The 18,892-nt window shown below is 35.1% G+C and overlaps 1 protein-coding gene across 2 annotated transcripts; it reads left to right on the forward strand.

Annotated features, from left to right (window-relative positions):
* Window positions 1–39: 39 nt before the first annotated feature.
* On the forward strand, window positions 40–18,891 carry LOC114881131 (proton-associated sugar transporter A). Of its 2 annotated transcripts, none has more exons than XM_046286789.1 (13): window positions 40–168; window positions 3,590–3,737; window positions 4,188–4,331; window positions 11,609–11,801; window positions 15,083–15,686; window positions 15,821–16,083; window positions 16,159–16,407; window positions 16,699–16,949; window positions 17,015–17,125; window positions 17,192–17,485; window positions 17,558–17,688; window positions 17,773–17,947; window positions 18,191–18,891. In XM_046286789.1, exons 5-13 carry the CDS (start codon window positions 15,487–15,489, stop codon window positions 18,419–18,421), a joined length of 1,905 nt encoding a protein of 634 aa, XP_046142745.1. In that variant the 5' UTR covers window positions 40–168; window positions 3,590–3,737; window positions 4,188–4,331; window positions 11,609–11,801; window positions 15,083–15,486; the 3' UTR covers window positions 18,422–18,891. The 2 variants fall into 2 exon arrangements, with proteins under 2 accessions (XP_046142745.1, XP_046142746.1); XM_046286790.1 differs by having other exon boundaries at window positions 11,609–11,716.
* The last annotated feature ends 1 nt before the right edge of the window (window position 18,892 follows it).

Below are 18,892 nucleotides of genomic sequence, written 5' to 3' on the forward strand. Positions count from 1 at the left end.
GAAGAGATCGTTCTCGAAAATTCAAGAAACCGTTGCACGATGACAAAGTAGACTGAGCTTCGAAATTAGACGGATCATCTCTATGTCGTTGTCCGAGCTTCAATGCTGAAGATGCATCGAGAGAAGCTTGCCCGAGCTGGCATCAACCACTCTCTGCACACGTGTACCGTAAGTACAGCTAAGAAAACGATCATCGAGCTTTTTACTCGCTCACTATCGGCAAATAAGTTGATTAAAAGAACAGAGAACAGATGCATTTTTTTCTCTTTTCTTCTTGGAAAGACGAACTTTCCCCCTTGGTGATCCTCTTTCATCGATATTTGAAAGAAAGAAACGGAGCGATTGGGGTAATTCATGGTAGTTTTGAATGATTGGAGTAGGTATGTATATGGTATGAATGGTCGGATTTTGAGCGATTGATAAAAAGAAGTTTTTATAACTCTTTGAAGTAAGAGAGATGAGTGATTTAGATAATTAGTGGTGGTTGTTAAGGATAAGGGTAGATATAAAGGGATGGGTGGTTGAATTTTAGGGGATTAAGGGTAAATAAATTTTTAAAATTTGGTCATTTTCCCAAATATGTATTTGTAACATATCGACACCTGATATGAAATGCATTATAACTACATATGTAGTTTATGCTAGGTTTACAGGAGACCGATTTACAATTTTTAACTCTATTTTTTTACATCTCCTGTTTGTCTCCGTTAGTGTAACAAGAACTTAAGTACGCAAGAATTAAATGTGCCAGAACTTTTTTTTCTTCTTCTTTTGAGTATTTTTACATGCTTCATATTTTCTGCAATTCAAAATATATCATTCTTAGGACCAAACTTCAAGGAATGTAGAATTACAACGTTTCATTTCTGATAGTTAAAAATAGTCCTAATTATAATAAGAGCATGGTTCCTAGACAAAAGAAACGATTTTTTTTTTAAATACATTTGTATCATAGATAGAAAACACCGTTACAAAAATTACAATGGTAATCATGTCAAGTGTCGATATGTTTGCGTAAAAGCTAAAAAAAAATAACATATAATTAAAAAGTTATTAACAATGAATAATTGTAAAATATACCGCTAGTTTCTTAAAAATCTGATAAATAGGCTTCGCCTCTTCGCACCCCCCCGCCTCTAAAAAAACTAACCTAAATATAAAAAATAAAAAAGGGGCTGGGATTAGGTTTGGTTAGTTCAGAATGTTTGTTGGGGTGGGAGTGCAGGGGTCGGGGCTCTGTCCCTTCTCCCCCCGCGCACTGGTCTCCTAGCCCCTTTTTTATTTTTCACGATTATGATTACAAACTACATATCAAGTTAAGTTAGGTTTAGTTAGGTTAGGTTAGTTTTTTTAGAGGCGGTGCTGCGGGGAAGGGGCGATGCCTATGTGCCGGTTTCAATACTAGAATATTTAACTAATGTGGCAGCGCACTTCGTGCAAAGAAAATTCAAATTTTTAGAAAAATAGCGGTACGTTTTTTAATTTTTCATTGCTAATAACTTTTTATTAAGCAATGACCGATGGTTAAGTTATAAGAAAAAAATTACTCAGAAAGGTGTCCCTTATCCATCTATATACAGTGTGTCAGCGCTAAAGTGTGACAGACGTTTTATTTCGTAACTATTGATGATAGGAAAAATTGTTTATATGGAAATTGCACGGTACAAGGGGGCCCATGTTTTGGCGTGAACGAAAATTTATTTACATTATTAGTTTAAAAGATATGATGGTGAAGTTTCGTTTTTTAAATGGAACTATATTTTTTTTTTCACATCATGCGATAGTGCTTTTCAAGACGAATTCATTAAGCTTTAATGTATACACCCGATTTTAATTAGTTTTCAAGATATAACGTTTACAAATTTCCCGATTTTCAGTAGATACGTTTCGGTTTGAGTAGCAAGTCGTAAAAGCGGCTCTATTGTAGCGGTCAGTGCCTCAGCGGGGGTCTACGCTAGGAACGGCAGACCCAAAGAATAAGAAACCGCAACAATAAGGCCCCTTTTACGACTTGCCACTCAAACCGAAACGTATCTACTGAAAATCGGAAAATTTGTAAACGTTATATCTTGAAAACTAATTAAAATCGGGTGTATACATCAAAGCTTACTGAATTCGTCTTGAAAAGCACTATCACATGATGTGAAAAAAAATATATAGTTCCATTTAAAAAACGAAACTTGACCATCATATCTTTTAAACTAATAATGTAAATAAATTTTCGTTCACGCCAAAACATGGGCCCCCTTGTACCGTGCAATTTCTATATAAATGTCTGTCACACTTTAGCGCGGACACACTGTATATAAAAAAAAAAGACCTGACTCACTGACTCATCAACGCCCGGGCCAAACCCTTGGACCTAGAAAGCTGAAATTTTGCACAGAGGTTTCCTTTATGATGTATACAAGGAATAAGAAAGGATATTTCGAAATTCCACCCCTAAGGGAGTGAAAAGGGGTTGCAACCTTTGTATGAAGAATATTTTATTTGTGGTCGGATTTGCTTGAAACTTGGTCTTAACGCTCTTTGATATATTTAATCAAACACCTATTTCAGCATTTTAAAGAATTCAACCCCTGAAGGGGTGAAAAGGGGTTGCAACCTTTGTATGGGACATATTGTGTTCGTGGTCGGATTTACTTCATACTTAGTCTTAATGCTCATTGATACAATTATTTCTCTTTAAAGTTGCCTTATTTCCGTAAATGTATCTAGAAACTTCAAATTTAACATGTAAGTACGTAATTATTATGTTATCACTAAACCGTTGCTTCAAAGTTATAAGGCCATTATCTTCCAACTGTAGGCGTTTAGTAGAGGGGGAGAGAGTGTTTCGTCTCCCCGGACGCCTTGAGTTCGGGTCGGGGTCCGCTAGGCGGCGACGAGCTTAGGTGTTCTCGCAAGCGGTACCCCGGCATACGGTTCGGATATACATATATGAGTTCCGAACCCCGGTACGATAGGTGTCTAGGGCAGGAATCGTCTGTTGTCAGCCCAACTGACGAGTCTGACAGACGATCCCGAGACGAAACACCTTTTTCTCGCCTCTGCTACACACCACAGTTGCGCGCGCCGCCGCCGCTTCCCGGACAGTATATGAACAGCGAGACAAGGCGGGCCAACTTCTATTATTACTGCAACATTTGTGACGATAACGTTTGAAATCTAAGATGGCAACATGACAAAATTAAAACTCTATAGGGGTGAACAGGAGGATAAAATGTTTTATGGAGAAACGATATCAATTTCCGAGGGTATTAAACGGTTTCCTGTGCGAGCGAAGCCGCGGGCAAAAGCTAGTAATATACATATGTGAAGGTCAAGGTTATTGGAGTGGCGTCCCCTAAACAGGAGGTTTATCCAAATTTCAATAGATACATATAACAATGAAGTCGATAAATAATTATAAAATTGAAAATTGTACAAAATAAATCTTACTAATAAGAATTAAAAAGAAATTGCCATATATCCGTATGCAAAAGTTATAAACAAATTAAATTTCAATAGATAAATAATAATTTAATAAAGAGATAATTAAAAAATTAAAAATTGTTATATTATAAAAGAATATGAAATTCTGGTACAGATAGCTAACAATAAGAGAAATTCATGCGGAACTATGGATGCTTCGCTGAGCACGGTGGTTCTAAAATATGGAGCAGGTTCAAATTTTGTCAGGCTTATTGTTAGTGCGACTGCCGAGGAATGCGGATTTATCTGCCAAACATATGCAGGTACGAGTCAATAATATTATTAGAGCATCTGTGTTTTATCTAGTGTGTTTATCATGGAATTGTGCATACTTATGGGGGTGTTTTATTATGTCTTATGGTGTAGTTCCCCATGTGTCTACATGTGTACTAGTGTGTTCCCTTATGTGATGGGGCATGTGTATATGGATATATATTAGTGTACTTTATGGTGTGATTATTTATGGGTTTTGGCATACTTTTGCAAATATTTTATAATGTGGTTACCTATGTGCTTTGACATAATTTTACAAATGTTTTATGGGGTTTTATGGAGTGGTTCTCTATGTATTTGGACATAATTTTACAAATGTTTTATGATGTGGTATGGTTCCCTTCCTGTTTTAATGTAATTTTGCAAATGTTTTATAGTGTAGCTCTCTCCACCTGTTTTGACATAATTTTGCAAATGTTTTTTGATGTTTGACACTGCAGTTATTTATGGGTTTTATCTACCATTATTTTGGCTACCTAAAGGACGAGGTACCCAATTTTGATTAGACAACGGACCAATTGTGGAACAATCGTGGATCAATCTCCAACATGCTTGATGGGTGCAGTGGTGCAAGTCAACGATCGGTGAGTCGCATGCTTTATAATCCCTCTGGCCCGGTCCCCATCATGTCGTGGAACGAATGGTCCGAAACGTCAGGGGGACTGGTTGTAAACGAATATCAGTGCATCATTTTATACAATAATAATCGTATTAATTGCTTTTCTATTATGTTTTATTTATTAGCTCAGAATAGGGTTTTCTTGTACATCATAGAGAAGTCGGATGACCCTTCGATTTCAGAATACATTTTCATACTTCGATTTAACTTTAAATCATATATGTACAAGAAATTACTTCGCGACGAGCAGATTTTGATGTCAAAGTAATAATTATGAATATCTTTGATTATTTAGATTATTTATTTTGACAGTGTAATCGCTCTTGATATTGAAACGTTCCTCAATTTTATTCATATTATTTTCGTGATATTCTTTCTTTTAATAAAGTTAGAATATCAGTGCATTAACTTTTACAAATCATATATTTTAGCTCAGGCATTTTAGCATACATGAAGAAAACTGATAGGTGAAAGTAACCATTGGCCTTGTTCATTTTTATGCCCAAAAATCATTCGGATACTTTTAAAGATATATGTATGTATGCATTCGTATGGGTGGAGGACGGTGGACAAGGTTTAATTTTAAGTATAATATATGTATTTTGGTGACGGACTAAAGTAGTGAACCATACACGATTTAAGTCCCACGTGTGTATGTGTATATAGGCCACAAAGGTGCCATTCGGGGCCTTGCAGCCAGCCCCAGCGGTGTCATGTGGTCCGGCCACCGGCTATTCCGGTGGCAAACGGGGCTCTGGCTATGGGCGTAAAGCGCCTGGTGGGTGTAGTTGCTAACCCACTCAGGTTAGTTTGTTAAAGTAAAAGCGTCCTAGACAAAAATTCAAGTGTTGGGTTTTTCCGCACCCGTGCAATGATTGGTCAGCCCAGGTTATTGTCAGTAAAGAGCCTTGTGGGGTTTGGAACCCGCTCTGCCGTTCCGAAGCTTTCGCTTATACCGGCGATGTTAAATGGCGCGTTGCGCTTGAGTTACCTACCACCCAACTCAACCTCCCACCAAGGGGAGACGGGCCGGAGCAATCCCGCTCACGGCGAACCGATCATCGCACGGGGGAGAAGACACAACACCAAACTCTTCGTCGGCGTGTAAGGAGTTTTGTTCTAAGACGCTTTTACTTTAGCAAGCTTACCTACGTGGTCCCAGCTCAACCCACGAGGCGCTTCTCGTCCATAGCCAGAGCCCCGTTTGCCACCGGTAAACCGGTGCCCGGGCCACATCACGAGGAGGAGGGGTTGGCACATGTCACCGCCGGGGCTGGCTGCAAGGCCCCAACGGCATCTTTGTGGCCCATTGGTCAGCCCAGGAGAGAATTTGTCCAACCCCGCGCCACTTGGTTAGGTGGTGGCTGCTGGGGGTGGACTTTTAGCGCAATTGCACCATTTAAAACCGCCGGTATAAGTGCAAACTTCGGAACGGCAAAGCGGGATTTTAGCCCCACTAGGCTCACTTACACAATGATCTGTGTATGTGTGTGCGTGTGTGGTTGAGATGTGCGGTTAGGGACTTGTATCGTTTATTAACACCATTAATTTACTATTAATATTACCATACAATTAGAAAATACTTACCTATCGAGAATAAGTTGAAAAATTCTTACAACTCATACATATTATTATATATTAGATATTCAAAAGAATACGAAAATGAAATATGTTAATTTTTGCACAATGTTTACTATTAATTGTCAATCGATTTCAACAAAAAGGTATGTTTTTATTTGAGTGTGAATGTTGAATTGAACTCGGGTGACGGTGGCGTTCTCCGTTTCATCCTGCTGATATGTGTGAGAACCGTAGAGTGCATTTTTGTGAGAATGATTTTTGCAACTTTTTAAATATAGCAATAGCCAGGCAGGTAGTTTACTTCTGGTATGATTGAGTTTAGTTTATAAGTAGGTAGGGCCAGAACAAGCTTTCATATTTCTCTTCGTATTCTCGTTGAATATGTGAGAAGCTTGTATCTGGGGTTAGAAAACGCAAATGCAAATTAATTAATTAATTTAACATTCTCTCTCTTGATTTTTCGTAAGGCCAAGCCTTAGTTTATAAGTCGCAGTCGTGGTATTAGACCCGATTGCAAAAATGAAGTATTAAAATGCAATGAAGTAAAATTAAACTTAATTTGTACTTGCTTCTTTTTACGAAGCAGGTAAAATTTTCGCGAGTGATTTTTTTTAGGCTATTGCTGAGGAAAGAAGAAGCTATGCTCTGAAGAGCTCCGGTAAAATTCGTCACAGAAGAGAGAAACTATCAATGGCTTTCCATCTTCGGATGGAGAGTCATTTTAATATCACTATGCATGCTTTGTTTTCTTTTCTTCTTTTTGTATGTTTTTTACAGCTTTTTTTTAAACAGTATGTACAATACCCCCAAGTACATATTAAGCTCGAAATTGTACGAGTTTAATATTCACTAAGCTTCTGTTGAATTATCGAATTCGGATTTTATTTCCCTTTTTTCTTTCAATTTATTATTTTAGTTTAGAGAATTATTATTTTTTTGATTCCGCATATAAATCATATCTTGTGTTCTCATTTCATTGCCCGCAGAAAGTCGTCATTCATAATTTCTAAATAAGCTTATTTTTAATTCCACATTAAAATAAGTCGCATCTTATGGACAGCGACTAACAATAAGTCGCCTAAAACGTTCTTTCTTTGAATTGATAGATCAATTGGTATTTTTCTTTTATACAAGAATATAAAATATCTTGTTCGAACATTTTCATGATCAGTCAATTTAAATTTAAATTCTTGTTTCTTTCTGTTGTATTTGAACAAATTACTTCTTTCTTACTGATTTTTTATATTGATTATATTTCCCTTTCAAATGTGTTCAATAGGTTTCAATATTATACTGTGCTTAAATTCTTATTTTATTAAATGTGTCTGAAATTGCAATGCTAATTATATTGTTTGTTTCAAAATATCATTGCTTAAACTGTTACAGAATATCATTGTTTAAATTATTATTTCCTCAGTAATTATCAAAATTACGGTGCTAATTATGTTTTCTGTTTCAGTATTTTATCAATAATTCTTTTGTTATTTTATTCATTCATTCCGAGGTCACATAATTGCTAACTGTTTTGTGTTTTCAGGCTTTTGTTTCACGTACATTATTATTTTATTAATTCTTTTCGAGTTTACATTCGTCCTATGGTTTCTATTGTCTTAAGGTTCAATTCTCAATAATTTTTTAATTATACCTAATATCATTTTATTTGTGTATTCTTATCGAATTACTTAAATTTTATTTTATTTTTAAATATTAGATATACAAATTAATTCGGTACCTTCTCTCTTTTTTTTTTTAATATTTACATTGTAATTTTATCCGTGTATTTTATCGAGCTTAGGTATTATATAAGTATGTATTTTCAGGAATAATTATTATATTAAATTTTAATATTGTTATGTATTGAGATAGTTTTCATTAATGGAAATTGGGATTAGGTGTTAGGGCGGGTAACTGTTGTAGTCACCTCCACGTGGTGTGACCTGGTAATCGATATTATTTTACACTAATTTTATTTTGTCATTTGAAAAAAATGATATTGAGTCGAGAGCTACGATTCATATTTAAAATGTACTATCAAATTTTGTTTTAAGTTTGCACAAATAAGAAATTAATTTCTAATTTCTAAAAGTAACTCATTGTCAGTACAGTAATATCAGTGTAATGTAGCTTTCTATATTCGCAATCATTTCTTTTCTTTTGTAATATTAATGATTTTATGAATATTTGACATTTTTCAAATAGGTGAGTAGGTGTTAAATAAATAATTTGAAATAATTTTTCTATTAGAAAAGATAAGGAATACAAGCGTTTTCTTCGAAGAACTTATGCATACATTTTAGTCATCAACTAATTAACAATCATCTCATTCGTGTTTTCCTTTTCGAAGCAATTGTTACGCGACATAATTCCGTCAATTGTGCCAATTATCACAGGGTTAAGTGGACAAACGAGCGAGAAAGATGAGAAGACCGATAACAATTATCCCTGACAACAGTTTAATCTCATTCTTCTCAGGGTGGATCCCCACCCTTCTCTAATTTAATTAACCAAGAAAACAGGCGAGGAACATTTCTACGACGTCATTCATGCTTTCAGTCGCTTAATTTGCTTCCACGTAAAACAAGATCTGAAGTTTAAAATCTTAGAAATTTGAGAAAAGGTTTTGTAGTATGAAGACAGAAATGTAAAATCATTTTTCATTCGAATAGAAGAATAAAAACAAGAAATCAATTATTTCCATCGATTGTTCGATGGATTTAGAAGATTCAAGAAGATGAAACGAGAGGGCAAACGAGTCTATCAAGAATCTTTCTCTACGGAATCAAAGTTCGTCGAATGATTCCGGCCTCAAAATTTCCTGTTAACCTTGTTCCATCGCCCGATCGAAACTCCATTCCAGTAAAATTTCATTTTCACCATGTTTCTGTTATAAATTCCTCGACAAAATTGCAAATGCTTAACCCTTTGTATATGCGTGTTCAAACGTAATATTGTTATAGTCATTTATAATTCCGTACATATTGAGTTATATTGTTGATACAAAATATAGCTATAAGTGTATACATTGAATGAAATTATTACTTCTTTAACTTTAAATCAATCTCTTGCCATACAATGACGAGTCATACTCGTGGCAGTGACCAAACTGAACCGTATCTGTAATATAATTAAATGTGAAGTATAATTTCAATTAGAATTTGCGCAAACGGGAATTTCTAAATACAATATATGCATAATATTTCAATATTTTTTTATTTGCCTCAACATTACAGCAGTGAATAGTCAGCTTCGTCAAACGCAAATACTGAGAAAATAGCACGGCAAAGGGTTAATAACGCCCATGTATCCTTTGACAAAATTGACCAAATGGAAAATATTTTATAAGAGAGTTTAGTTTGCTTTGGAAACACATCAAGTTTGATAAAGTAGAGCAAAAATTGTATTAAATTATATTATGCAAAGAGACTAGAATAATCCATTCCCTCTTACATATTGGAACACCGACTCCGTTATCTCATTGACGCGATTTTATATAATTATTATCATTTAAGATCGAGGTAGATTTCTATTCGAGGAACAATTGCCACTCTTCGTTAACCCGGCTATTAAAAATGTACAGTGTCAGTGGAACACGAAGTATTGTTTTGGATCAAAAATCTAATTTATTTTAATATTTTTATTTAATAATGGACAATATTCGGAATCAGAATCTATAACTTGTTGGCGTTTAGTGGAGGGGAGAGAGGGTTTTCATCTTCTCGGACGCCTTTGGTTCGGGCCGGGGACCGCTAGGTGGCGGCGAGATGATCGGGGATCAGTGTTCTCGCTGGTGGTCGCCCGGCATGCAGTTCGAATATATAGGAGTTCCGAATTACGGTATGATAGATGTCTGGGGCAGCGATCGTCTGTTGTCAGTCCCACTGACGAGTCCGGCAGACGATCCCGAGACGAAACGCCTTTTTCTCTCCTCTCCTACAAACTAAAACAATTTTTTGAATGTTACATGTGGACGAAAAGTGTTCACAAAGTTGATTCCGACGTATGAATTGATAGAGGTAAGATTTTAGATAAATGATTTCCCTGTAAAATCACGATATTCGTCACTCGTGTTCCTTCCTTTTAAGTAACCACCCGAACGATCGAGTTGAAATTTGGTGTATTTTTAACCGACTTCGAAAAGGAGGAGGTTACTCAATTCGATCAGTATGTATGTTTTTTTTTTTTTTTTTTTTTGTGTGTTCACCGATTACTCCGAGATGGATGTACCAATCGGAACGAAACCTTTTACATCTTGTAGGGTATGTCTTACGGTTGGTCCCATTGAAAAAAAATTTTTCATTTTTTCATTGTTATTGCAAAATACAGGAACTTTTTAATGTCAAAATTGGACAATTTCAATGACCTTTTAATATGTTGTCGGGGATATGATTCTGAACAACTTTTTCATTATGCATAATTAACGGAAGGCTTTAGTTTCCGAGATATTCGTAAAAAACTATTGTTACTACTACATTGAATTCTACGTATGCCTACGTGTCTCTACCGGTGTATGAGTCAGCATGCAGTCGCCGATTCTCTACTGTTTCTTGTATACATGTATACTCTCCAAGGCATGAACCGATTGCGATGAAACCTTTCACATTTCCGCGATATCTCACTTGCAAAAATGTATGCAATTTGTTATTGTTAATAACTATTGTTATAACTTGTATGGAACTTGTTATTGCTAAAAACTATCATTATTGCAATTAACTAATAAGAACGGTAAACCACCTTATGGCATCCTACAAACACTGTTCGTTCCACTAAAAAGTGTGAAATAAAATAATTTTTAACAAAAAATACAACCGACTTCGAAATGCACTAAAAAGTATGAAATAATTTCTACTTCATTTATACAAATACCCAACAGCTATTAATAAAACCTATTTACTCGTTAAATAGTATACTAAATACATTTCAACCTTTTCGGAGGCGGCGCAAAATTAAAAATACCCGAATATACGATGCTGTCAATAATGATTTGATAGGTTGTCGACGCCTGAATCTTCCTAGTATAAGAAAAGTTTTTAATTTTGCGCCGCCTCCGAAAATGTTGAAATGTATTTAGTATACTATTTAACGAGTAAATAGGTTTTATTAATAGCTGTTGGGTATTTGTATAAATGAAGTAGAAATTATTTCATACTTTTTAGTGCATTTCGAAGTCGGTTGTATTTTTTGTTAAAAATTATTTTATTACTACTAAGGGTGACACGTATTTTAGCCAAAGACTTTTTTATCAAAGAGCCCACACATTGATAGGGTTGTATAAGTTTTTCTATCCGGTATTTCAACATTCCCTTTGACTAAAATACACATCTAGTATGATATTAAAGACTCTAAAAATTTGAACTTGATAGCTGAAGTAGATTCTAAGAAAAAGGAACATGACGGTGGTTTATTTTTAAATTGGCTTATACATACAGGGTGTTAAAAAATTCCCCCAAGACCTCTACACCGTTGGATAGTTTAGCCACATTTCATTGTTGAAAATTGAAAAATTGACCAATCAGCGCGCAGCTTGAGTGGCAAAACTACTGATCCCATTGAAAAATGCTACAGAACTTTTCGCTTCCATGTTTCGTGATCTATCCAACGGTGTAGAAGTCTTCAGGAAATTTTGTAACACCCTGTATACAATATGTATATGTATTAATGCAGGTAATCCCAGAGAAGTGACGACAGTGGCTACGAATCCATTGGATGGTAATCGAATCGTGGGTGGTTGTGCAAATGGACAGTTAAGTAAAAATCTTCTTCTCTCAATAAGTAAGTACTGTAACAAATGATATATGAAGCTCTGAAAATTACAGGTGGTACTCCGACATATTCCAGGATGGTCCGTCCCCAAAGGGTTAATAAATAAATTATTCATCGAATTCTATCAATCAATTTGTAATCATCACAAAGTTGGTACAGAAACGGAAAATTTAAGTTCTATTTTAAAAAGCTTATCTTTTATTTTCTATAGTTGATTCGTTTTTCAATTTCGAAGGAAAGGATATCGTTTTATTGATCGTATCTTTACATTGTCTCTTTTATTGACTAGAAAATTGAAGCAAACGAATGTTTATTAGACAGATAGTAAGATAAATGGTAGGAAGAAACGAGGGAAAAGGGATACATGATCCTATAGAGATTAGCATTGAATAAACCTCAAAAATCAATTGGTATTTCTCTTTTATACAAGAATAAGAAAAATACTTAAAAATTATATTTATTTATTTATTATTATAAAATATCTTGTTTGAACATTTTCCTGATCATTCAGTTTATTCTTGCTACTTTTCGTTGTTATCGCAGTCTTATGGAAGCTCGATACGGTTTACTATTGTAATCGGATTGGAAAAAAAGATGTTTCGTCTTCATTAACTATTTATTAGTGAAAGCTTCGTCATAATTATCAAAAATAACAATGTTATTTAACAAGAAAACAGTGAGACTTTTATGTAACATTGTTCTTTTGTTTTTCATCTCCGATTAGTATGATCCTGCAGAAACATTAATTTCTTATTATACTGAAATGCCGATGGAATATAAGTTTGATTGCATAACAGCAGATTGCAATCGACGTACGTCGATAGGAATTAAAACGACATTTGTGTGCATCTTCAATAAGACTGCATGTTAACTCATTAACAGATCAATCGTCATCGAATGTTCCTCTCTAGCAAGGCTATCTATCAATAGCATCGCATGTTAATAAATAAAATAATAAAGTAGTTCACTTATAAACCTATCGTCTATTTTCACTGTCAACGTGGTAAAGAAACTCTTTGTCGATGAACGGTACGGAATTATCAGTGTGTATTGCTATCGTAAGCTCTGACAAAGGCGAAGCTCAAACCAAGGCCACATACGCAACAAGACCTACTTTGTAGGACTTCCTCGTTTCCTAATGCCACGGTTCGATATGCTCACTATGCTTCCTTAAAAAGAAAAAAAGTCACGTTTCCGAACATGGAGAAACTGACGCATAGCTTCCATATCTATCATTATTGCAAGTTTAAAAAAAAAAAAAAAAAAAATAATTGCCACGCTGTAATTTCAAGTACCCAATACCAATAATATTTCTAATTAGATAACAAAAGAATCCCTAATATCAGTAATGGTAATATGTTAGTTGACCTAACGTTAATAGAGAAGAAGGTACGAATATAAGGTAACTTCAAAATTGTTAGCCTAAAGTAAAATGTATAATTTTTAAATGAAAGGGTTTTATATACATATATTGGAAGAGTAATTTTCGAAGGAACAGTGTAAAGTTTAGAAAGTGAAATACGAAACTGAATTAAAATTTGGGCTCTCTCCTTGGTCCGCCATCCGAGGTATTACAAACGTTTTAGCTTTTGGCCGTAATAAAAAGTTTCTTTAGTCGGGCTAATGTTCTCGTAGGTACGATTTTATTATTACACTTTGTTTTATTTTGTGAGTTTTAAAAAAGCAAAACGAGAAAATTATAATAATCACGGTATTAGTACATCAAAATATTTGGGTTTTGATTATGATAAATAATAACAGATAGTGAAACGAGAAATTGCTAGAAATATGAGATACTTGATTAATAGCAATATAAGACAATCTTCTATTACTACTACATTTTTTAAATTTATTAAATGAATAATAAAATGAACATATGAACATATAAAATTTGCATATTTTCTGATAAAAGATTATAAAGCAAAATTGTGGATTTAGTACCACTTATGCCACTTAATAATCTTTTCGATTAATTGTGGTTGCTTTATTATATTTAATTTATCATTATTATTGTTCTATCTTACAAAGTTTTATAACTTTATTTTTCTCAAAAGTAACACTCTCATATTACTATCTGAATTTCTATTAGCCTGAATTTATCATTTATCAAAAGTGAGAAAAAAAGAAAAAAGAAGTTTTGTAAAGTCTATACATATAATATTTATCTTTATACAAATTTCTGTATTTGATTTTTCCATTTACGACTGTTCCGAGACTCTCCACATCTAATAAAAATAAAATGAGTATTCCATATTCGTACCATCTCGTCGGTATCTAAAGTACATAGTATTAATGAAAAGTAACATTTATCGAAGACTCCTTGAAGTAAAATCTTTCTCCGAACGATGTTAAATCAAATTGAAAATCCGCTTCGAAAGGAACGCGAGAGAATCGACAAAGTGCAATTTCCGCGGCGGAAATTACATCTACGACCAGTGGGAAGAGCTTTGTTGAAAAGCTTCGTTTACTGAAACATTCTGTGCTCATCCTATGTACACGCGTTGCGACCATGTACATACTTACACTTTTAAACAGCTATTGTACAAGTATTCAGATAATGATACGTGTACGATATGAAATGACAACCTCTATTTGAAGTTTTCCAAAAACATCAATAATACAAATAATAATAACGACACGTAAAAAGCATGATGAGATAATGAAATAATCAAACACACTCGAGTGTTGTTCAGAATATATTTACAATATCTTACATAATGATATTGTTTGAATGGTCATGATTGATATTGATTGAAGAATTCGGTGATAGGCAATGAGTGGCTCTTGACCAATCTCGACAACGAAAATTATTATTAAATTACCTGATTAATGCTATCGGTGAACAATTTATAGAAGAATCTATAGAAATTTCATTTAGATACTTGTTCTTTTCCAAGTCCGATGTTTTCTTCGAACTGATTTTAATCAACACTAACGAGCAGCCACTGAACAAGTAGGTTTTTCTCGGTACACGAGAAGCTCATTTTACATCAGCTCGGATGAAAAGACGAGCTTTATATTGAGAAGAACCCAGGAGAATACTTCTGAAAACTGCGTGCGACACTGTAGAAAGCAATACTTTTCAGATTTTCTATTATTACTGTTGATTCACTCGTTAATTATATCTTTGCAATAGCTAAATAACGAAACGAAGTCCCTGTACTAATTGCAATAGGAAAATATTTGACCCTCCTTGGCGGACCATGGAGAGAATCCCAGTTTTAATCTAACACCGTACATATTTCATTTTCTATTAAAGGAACAGTGTTAAATTTAAAAAATAATAATAATTTTAAAAAATTACGGCTCTCTCCGTGGTCCGCCGTCCTGGAATTAAACATTTTACCACTCCAACTAATTGATCAACCTCCCAAGAGATCAGAAATCACCGAACACCTATACACTGTTCAACGAACAATGCTGAAAGTTCCAATAAGCAGATGTCCTCCTCGTTGAAGCTTTCTTCATGGTCGCAAGCTTCTTGGTCGTCAGTCGTGTCTTGCGTCTCGGCGACGAAGCACACCCCCAACCCTCCACGCGAAAGCATCCCTCTCAGAGTCGATTCAACCGTTAGTCGAATACGATGGACGACGCTTACAATTTATCCACGATATGCGAGCACTATTAATTATCAACGGAACAAGAATTTATAAAAAAATATACTTGTGTACACGTGTCGATACATGGAAGTTCGGTACATGTGGTTTATTTCTGTCTTCTCGACGTAATGACGGTCAGGACTTTTTAATTAAACTTGTGTGAAATTAATCAAGTTTACCATGGTGGATAAATTACACGAGTACGAGGGTTTCGCTGGAAGGGTGCACGGCGTTCGTGATAAAATTAAAGAGAAATGGGAGGTGTGGAAAGAGTGGAAAAACGGGATACCATTGGACCATGGTATCGAAGGGGTTTTGAACCATCTCCGTGGACCACCGAAACTCGAGAGAACTTTGGACGATTATGCACATGTTTATAGGTATTTTCTTAAACCACCGTTTTGTATAATTTTTGGGAAAACTCCTATTCATCGACTCCTACCATTTTTCTTGAAAAATACAAAATATTATTAAGGATTTTAGAAAATTCACCTACGATCACCCCTTTTTATAGAAAAAAGACACGAGGCGAACTAGTACGTGTATCCGCGGCTGTTATGGGAATAGAATTCTCTTACGCAGCTGAAACAGCATTCGTTTCGCCCACGTTATTAAAAATCGGCGTGGACCATCAGCACATGACCCTCGTTTGGGCCCTCAGCCCTCTCATTGGATTCTTTGTTACACCGATTTTGGGAAGTTTGAGCGACAGGTGCAGGTTGAAATACGGAAGAAGAAGACCCTTTATTTTATTGCTAGCGATTGGAGTGTTAATCGGTAAAATGAACTGAAAACTTCATTAAATAAAAAGCGAAGCGAAGATGCAATGAAATCTTTTCTATGGTTTCGAAGGATTGATACTAGTTCCAAATGGCGAAGACATGGGTTACGCTTTCGGAGATACACCATCGACTCACATTAACTATACCGTTCCGCTTGGACATCGAACCACAGCGAAACAAGCAAAAGAAGATTCAATTAAACCCCCATCGCATTCCTGGGGAATCTTCTTCACGATTTTAGGCACGGTTCTTCTCGATTTCGACGCGGATGCTTGTCAGAGTCCGGCTAGAGCTTATTTACTCGACGTCACCACACCTGGCAAGTAAATGAGCTTATCGTGTCTTGGTCCGAACTATGCATCTCCAACTTAATATTTCATTCAAAGCGACGTTTCTGTTAGCGTATCGCTTTTAATGAAGTGCGAACATGCTTCGTTCAATTTCGAAACTTCAAAACTACAAAACTTTAGAATCCACCAATTTTCACTTATTAAAATAAATTCTTCTAAATTCCAAATTTAAGTGGAAAGTTCCAATTCCAATTTTCCAATTTTAAGTTTTCACCAATAAAAGGAGAGAAAAAATATTTAATAAATTCCTTTATTTGCAGAGGACCATGCAAGAGGTTTAAGTACGTTCACCATAATGGCAGGTTTAGGGGGTTTTATGGGGTACGGGCTGGGTGGCATAAATTGGGATGCCACAGCAATAGGCGTCATGCTCGGTGGACATCTTCACGCCACGTTTACATTAATCACCATCATCTTCGTTATTTGTGTATCTTGTACCATCACCAGTTTCAAAGAGATCCCTTTGGAATTGCTAGAAAGGGATGAATACCAGCAACTCCAAGAACAAAGGGTTTGTTCATTAATCATCCATGGAAATTTAATTTAATTCTTTAATTTTCTCTTAATTTTGTTCAGAAATCTGAAGAAAAAGGTGATGAACAAAAGGAGTATGATAAAATCACCACAGATGAATGCGCATCTTATGGAACAGTGGACAATGATCAAGAAGTTGCTACAAGAAGAGATGTAAGTCAATTTTACAAGTGCAAAAATAAATGTTTTATTTTCTTATTGATTATTTTTGTTGGACAGGAATTTGTTCTAAAACCTCTCCCAGTACAGGAATCAGAAAAGAGGGCTGGTCAAGTACCTATGATGCCAGATTCAACCACAGAAGGAAACAATTATATTCAACCTGATTTTGACGAGAATATGGAAGGAAATCCTAAAGCTACTTTAAGGGAATATCTTCTTTCTATAGTGTACATGCCGCACAGTCTTCGCATGGTGTGTTTAACAAACTTGTTCTGCTGGATGGCCCATGTTTGTTACTCTCTTTACTTCACCGATTTTGTTGGAGAAGCTGTTTATGGGGGTGATCCACAGGTTGACTTCAACAATATGAATTTGTAAACTACTAGTAATTGAAAATTAGATGAATTTAATTTTCAATTACAGGCACCGGATGGCAGTAAAGAACGAGAACTCTACGAAAGTGGTGTTCGTTTTGGATGCTGGGGAATGTCTATGTATTCCCTTTCCTGTTCATGTTATTCATTAATTATTGAAAGATTAATTGAACGCTATAAGTAAGAATATTAAGCAGTCTGAAAATCTCGGTTTTGTTCATTTTTCTGAACAAGTTTTATACAATGTTTTTATATCTTTTACAGAGCTCGAAGGGTTTACATTTGCGGGCTATTATTCTACAGTACTGGAATGATGATGATGGCGTTGACAAAGCATCCCGTGGGAGTAATTGTGTTCTCTTGGACCGCTGGTGTTATGTACTCCACGTTGTTCACTATGCCCTATTTGTTAGTTGCACATTATCACGCCTCGTCGACTGTGAGTAATATTTGCAATCAGCCTTTCCTTATCATCAATTCCCTACGCACACTTTATACAAATGACCGAAGCAGTGATTCCTCTTCAAATACAAGAAGATTTTTATTGTACTATAGACAATAACTGATTCCTATTGGTACCTTCAAAATGTTTCCCTTTAGTGGTGGCAATAATTTAATAAAATACGATAACGTAATACAATTACGTGTATCGAGCAAAAAATTGAATTAGTTGACTTTACAGTTCGAGGTGACAGCAGAGGGTGAAGCCATTCAAAGCGGAGGTGTCCGTGGTCTTGGCACAGACGTGGCAATCGTCTCCTCCATGGTGTTCCTAGCGCAATTTCTACTCTCCTGCTGTTTGGGTACGATAGTTAGCCAATCTGGAACCACCACAGCGGTGGTCTGTGTGGCGAGCACCCTTGCTGCATGTGGAGCCATTTCTGCAACACAAGTCATGTATCTGGATCTCTGAGTTTCATTCTGAAATCCTTTTTCCGCTATCCCATCTATTTATTATTCTCTGAAACGCAAATTTGAAAGTGGTTGGGAAGCTTTATTTTAAAATATGTATGAAGTTTTGTTGAGTAGAAGCGTTGTAAAATTCTGAAATTTAAACAGTTAGATTTATAGCATTTATAGAATAAGTGGAACGCAAGAAGAATTATTTTTCTTTGTTTTCTATTCAAGTTTTGTTCAATTATAATACTAGATAACAATTTTCATTTGATAAAGTGAATATAAATGTTTTTTTTTTTTTCTTTAATAAGATCTTGCGCTTTATGAGAATGTAATAATGCACAAATAATGGCTCTATGTATCTATATAGCAGATACATCCTAAAGTTATAACTGTTATGTGGTCAAAGGAAACCTGTAAATAAATGTAACTTGTAAAAACATAATAAAAATACGTAGATAGTGCAATGTATTTAAACGAATGGAAA

The sequence above is a fragment of the Osmia bicornis genome, chromosome 8 (assembly GCF_907164935.1).
Source record: "Osmia bicornis bicornis chromosome 8, iOsmBic2.1, whole genome shotgun sequence".
Lineage (NCBI taxonomy): Eukaryota > Metazoa > Arthropoda > Insecta > Hymenoptera > Megachilidae > Osmia > Osmia bicornis.